General features: G+C 50.9%; 1 protein-coding gene and 1 pseudogene across 1 annotated transcript; both read right to left on the reverse strand.

Moving 5' to 3' along the window:
- Positions 1-254: 254 nt before the first annotated feature.
- On the reverse strand, positions 255-3,199 carry LOC105310684 (kelch-like protein 20). Its single transcript, XM_011386818.2, has 3 exons — positions 3,070-3,199; positions 2,069-2,277; positions 255-458 (listed from the first exon to the last, which is right to left on the reverse strand). Exons 1-3 carry the CDS (start codon positions 3,161-3,163, stop codon positions 348-350), a joined length of 414 nt encoding a protein of 137 aa, XP_011385120.1. The 5' UTR covers positions 3,164-3,199; the 3' UTR covers positions 255-347.
- A 1,132-nt stretch (positions 3,200-4,331) lies between these two features.
- LOC111734907 lies at positions 4,332-4,443 on the reverse strand (annotated as a pseudogene; the record flags this gene model as incomplete).

The raw sequence follows: 4,443 nt of genomic DNA on the forward strand, positions 1-4,443 counted from the left end.
ACAGCCTGGGAGCCGCAGACCTCGGTGCTAGTTCTACCTCTGCCACGAACTTGCTTAGGCCTCGGCTTCCTCAGCTGAACACGATGAGTCTAGACAGGGGAATCTGTTGTTTTCGCCATCACTAATGATAAAACTGGACGGTTACCAGAGAGAAGGATGTTCTAAGCTGTCGGCCACTTTAGAGCAATGAAGTCAAATAAGCCATCGCATATGTGTGACATCAGCGCTCTCTGAAGTACTGTGAGAGGTGATTTGGTGTGCTGCCCACCGGATCTGGGCGGCCACGGGCCAGCTCAAGCCCATAACTTTCCAGTCAGCAGCGAGGTGACTGCGACAGAGCTGAAAGGTTACCTCCACGTATTGGCGTCGGGATCGAAAACTTCAATGGTCTTCAAGTAGGTCGTGCCGTCAAAGCCCCCCACAGCCATGAGCTGCCCGTTCACCACTGCCAAGCCCACCTGCGGGAGCGAACACAGCGCCGCTGAAGAGACTGCCAGTCGCCAGGGGATCAACACTGGTTTCTGGGTAAATCTTTATGGCCTTACAGTCTGGTTATTTGTCTGGTTTACTTGATTATTTAATAGACTTTTGTCTGTGTTACAGAGGAAAACGGTAATGACGAAAATCTATAAATTATAGGAACTATAAAATTATATAATTAGAATGTTTACACAGAGTTGAAAGCAGGTATTTCTTGAATTTTAGGAAAAGCAATCACTGGGTGTGAACAAGAATCTCCAAACTCCTTTTACTCCTTTTGGTATTTGCCTTTTCTAAGTCACTATTTAAATTACCACTGAAACTCTCTTTTTAAAATACAGATCTAACCACGTGGTCACTTTCCCCTGAAAACCTTCTAAGCCTCCCTACCACCTAAAGAGAAGTTAAAGTCGTTCTGCCATTGAGGCCCTCCACAAGTCCACACTAGCCCGTTTCCGCCTCGCCACCCAATGCACCCTGTGCCGAAGTAATACGAGATGAACTGCCAGTCCCAGAAAACAGACATGTTTCCTATGTCCATCCTTTTGCGCATGTTGTTCCCTGGCTGGTGTTCTCTTTCTTTGTTCTAGAAAACCTCATTCTTCTCTCATGGCCTCGCTTACATGCGACTTGCTCTGGTCAGTCTCTTCTCTGCCCCCGGGGCGTTAAGCATATTCTCCCAGGTTCTCTCCTTTAATGCACGGGCCACTTCTATAGGATTTGCTTTTAATAATGAGCTGTAAACATTTAGTTTCCTTTCACTAAGTTGGGAACTCCTTGAGAGGAATCACGTCATACTCGTTCTTGCTTTCCAGGTACACGGTAAGCACTTCATCTTTGCTAACGAGTGAAAAGAGAATTAACAGAACGTAGCAGTGAAAACAACAGGGATGTGACTAAGCGGCTGTTGGTTCCAGTGACAAAGAGCCAGGACGGGTACGTGAGTGGTGTTCCCTGATCTGCGACCAGAATCCATCCCGTCATCCTCAGATCATGGAGTCTCAGCCACTGCTGGGTTCCCCGACCTGCAGTCCTCCACTGATGGATTCCTGGTGGGATCAGTGGTTTAGGGGTTACATTTCACACTGAGCCCAATGTCCTAGGACGGACATTGGAAGTCTCTCGTAGTCACAGGTCATCCATGGTCTAGAACATGACATAGGTCAGCCTGATCTGCCTGTACGACATGCAGGATAGGCTCAAACCAGTCTGCGGAGACTGGCGGGGGGCAGCTGTGTTTCTGCCTACGCGTTTATACTGACATTGCCGACTCCTGGAATGTTACCTAGAAACATTAGGTAGGAATAGTTGGCTCTTACAGATATGGATGCGTAGGGGTGAAGTTAGATTGGGTAGTTAATAAGACAGGGAGAGGCCTTTCAGAGAAGCAACTGCTACTAGATAAATCATAAATAATTCTCTAATTAAAGATATGATCGGCTATATTTACATGAGATAATAGCGATCAGAAGAAATTAATTTTTCCCTAGTACAAAAGTTGCAGGGGTCTTCTGCCTGAACGGCGCGCCCCCTCCCTGCCCCAGGGTGCTGTTGGTCCCCTCCAAGTCCCCAGTAGCTGGGCACTTACTCCGCTACGGCGGGATGTCATAGCCACCACCGGGGACCACTGGTTGGCTCTGGGGTTGAATCTCTCGGCGCTGCTGAGCTCCGTGGTGTCATCTCTGCCCCCCACGGCATAGATCATGTCCTGATACACGGCGCAGCCGAGGTGCTTCCTCCGCGTCCCCATGGGGGCTGTGGTGTGCCACCTGTTTTCCTGAGGGTTGTAGCGCTCCACTGCGGGGAGAAGGAAAGCCCGGGAGTGACCACTCGGCCTTGTCCCCGCAGCTCTTCTTCGTGGCCACCATAACTGTGATGACGCATTTTTAATATGTAATTTTTGCTTCCAAGGAGGATTCGGACGCCCATAGACGATATCACTATACTCTCACCAGGGACTGTTTTCTCATAGGCCTGGTGTGGTGGGAAGGGATGTTGAAGTCGGGTATTCTAGTTCTGACCACACGACCCACTAGCCAGGTGACTCGTGGCCTCACCCTCCTCATCTACATGAGGGGATCAGGCTACACAGTCTGTAAGCATTGCTTCGTACTACTTTACTGCAGAACCAGACAACTCCTGCACTCCTGTATCCCCCTGCTTATATTCCTACTGCAGCATCTAAGCCACTGAAGGGATGTCTGACGACGACTCTGGTGTGTGAGGACCACTCTGACAAAATCCTTAGGCAGAAATGTCCATTAGCTTTAAGTAGAAAGAACTAACATGTAATCCAGTTTATAGCTAGACATTTTTGTTTATTCCTAGATTATAATATAGAGGGTTTTTTTTTTTTCTAAGAAGAGATGGGGGGAATAACCATATTAAGAAATTAATTCTTTTATTCATTACAGATTCTCAGCAGCTTGTAAAGCAGAGGGAGAATTATTTGGGGAATATACTAGAAGACTGGCTGCACAGGGGCTGAGGAAGAGCTAAGAGCTGCAGTCTCCTAGAAGGAAAATAATTAATAAATTACAGGATAACCTGCCGCCCTGGGGGACACGGACTGCCTTGGGAACGGCCCACCTGTGTTGAGTGGCGACGTCCCGTCAGAGCCGCCCACGGCGTATAAGAAGCCTCCTAACACAGCCACGGCCACGCCGAGCCTTCGGGTGCTCATGGAAGCCACGCGAGTCCACTTGTTCTCCTTTGGGTCATACCTGCAGGGAGAGAAACCGAAGATTGCACGCGTTTTTAGTAAGTGAAGCCTTTTTCGTGACGTGTGAGGTCTTGCTGGTATGTCGGTGACACTGGCTTGCTGTGGTCAAATGCAGTCAGAATCTAACATGATTTACTCAGTCATAGGGAAAAACCCTCAGGCTCGGTGCCTGTGTCAGTCATAAGCTGTTCCGCACGCTGACTTCTGCTGCTGGGCCCGCGCACTGAGAACTGCGCTCGCTCGTCCTTTGCCGGGAAGGGCTGGACGCTGGCCGACCAGGGGAGGGAAGGGGCCCCCTCCTTTCTGCTCACTCGCCGACCCCATCAGCGTGGTCTTGGCAATGGCCTTTCACTCTGTACCATTTTGTCCGTTTTTAGCCTTTTTCTACCGCTGTGACTTAAAATGACAATCACCGTATTAAGGTCGGGAATCTGAGAAAGGCTCCACGGGGAGTGAGGGTGCTGGGGGCTCTGGCCCGGCGCCAGACTGAGGCTGGGGCGGCAACGGCTGAGCCGGAGCGGCTGGGGCTGGCCCGGCACCTCTCCAGCTGGTGGTCTCCCCACGTGGGCGAGCCTGGGTTTCCTGTCAGCCTGGCGACCTCAGATGGCTTAGGGCGCCGAAGGTGACTGCCCCAAGAGAGCCAAGGGGAAGCTGTGCCACCCTTCATGACCCAGCCTCAGAAGCCGCATACTGCTTCTCTTGCCACTCTTAAGCCCAGATCCAAGGGCGGGAAACGCAGACCCACCTCTCAGTAAGAACAGTGTCAAACTGTGAAGGGCAGGAGAGGAGGCAGGTATTGCTGTAGTAACTGGGAAACGGTCTTTCTCAGCCAGCCAGGCAGATCACCCTCCACGGGGCGGAGGTCTCGGCTGTCCGGGGCACCCCCTCCTCCAGTGCCACTGGTCCTGGCGACCTGGGGTCTCGCCTCCGGGCTTTTGGGCCCTCATGACTCCCACCTCTTTCCTGTTCTCCCAGCCCTAACGTTCCTACTGCTACTTCACTGTCCTCGTTTTTTTTTAGCCCTTCGATATCTAGCCAGTTTTTTTTTTTCTAGGTGAGGCAACCTTGGTTGACCTCACAAATTGCAAGGACCTTGTCAGCTTACAATCTCTTATTTTTTAATTTTTTATGCCTATAGCACCTGGTCTTCCTAGGTGGTCTCCCATCCAAGTAATAACCAGGCCCGACCCGGCTCAGCTTCCAAGATCAGACGGGATCGGGCTTGTTCAGGGTGGCATGGC

The sequence above is a fragment of the Pteropus vampyrus genome, unplaced genomic scaffold (assembly GCF_000151845.1).
Source record: "Pteropus vampyrus isolate Shadow unplaced genomic scaffold, Pvam_2.0 Scaffold9318, whole genome shotgun sequence".
Taxonomy (NCBI): domain Eukaryota; kingdom Metazoa; phylum Chordata; class Mammalia; order Chiroptera; family Pteropodidae; genus Pteropus; species Pteropus vampyrus.

Coding starts and splice junctions, on each gene's coding strand:
- LOC105310684 (XM_011386818.2), bottom strand. CDS start 3,163: ATGAGCACCCGAAGGCTCGGCGTGGCCGTGGCTGTGTTAGGAGGCTTC. Junction 2,278..3,069: donor GACGTCGCCACTCAACACAG/GTGGGCCGTTCC, acceptor TTCTCCCCGCAG/TGGAGCGCTACAACCCTCAG. Junction 459..2,068: donor TGACATCCCGCCGTAGCGGA/GTAAGTGCCCAG, acceptor TCGCTCCCGCAG/GTGGGCTTGGCAGTGGTGAA.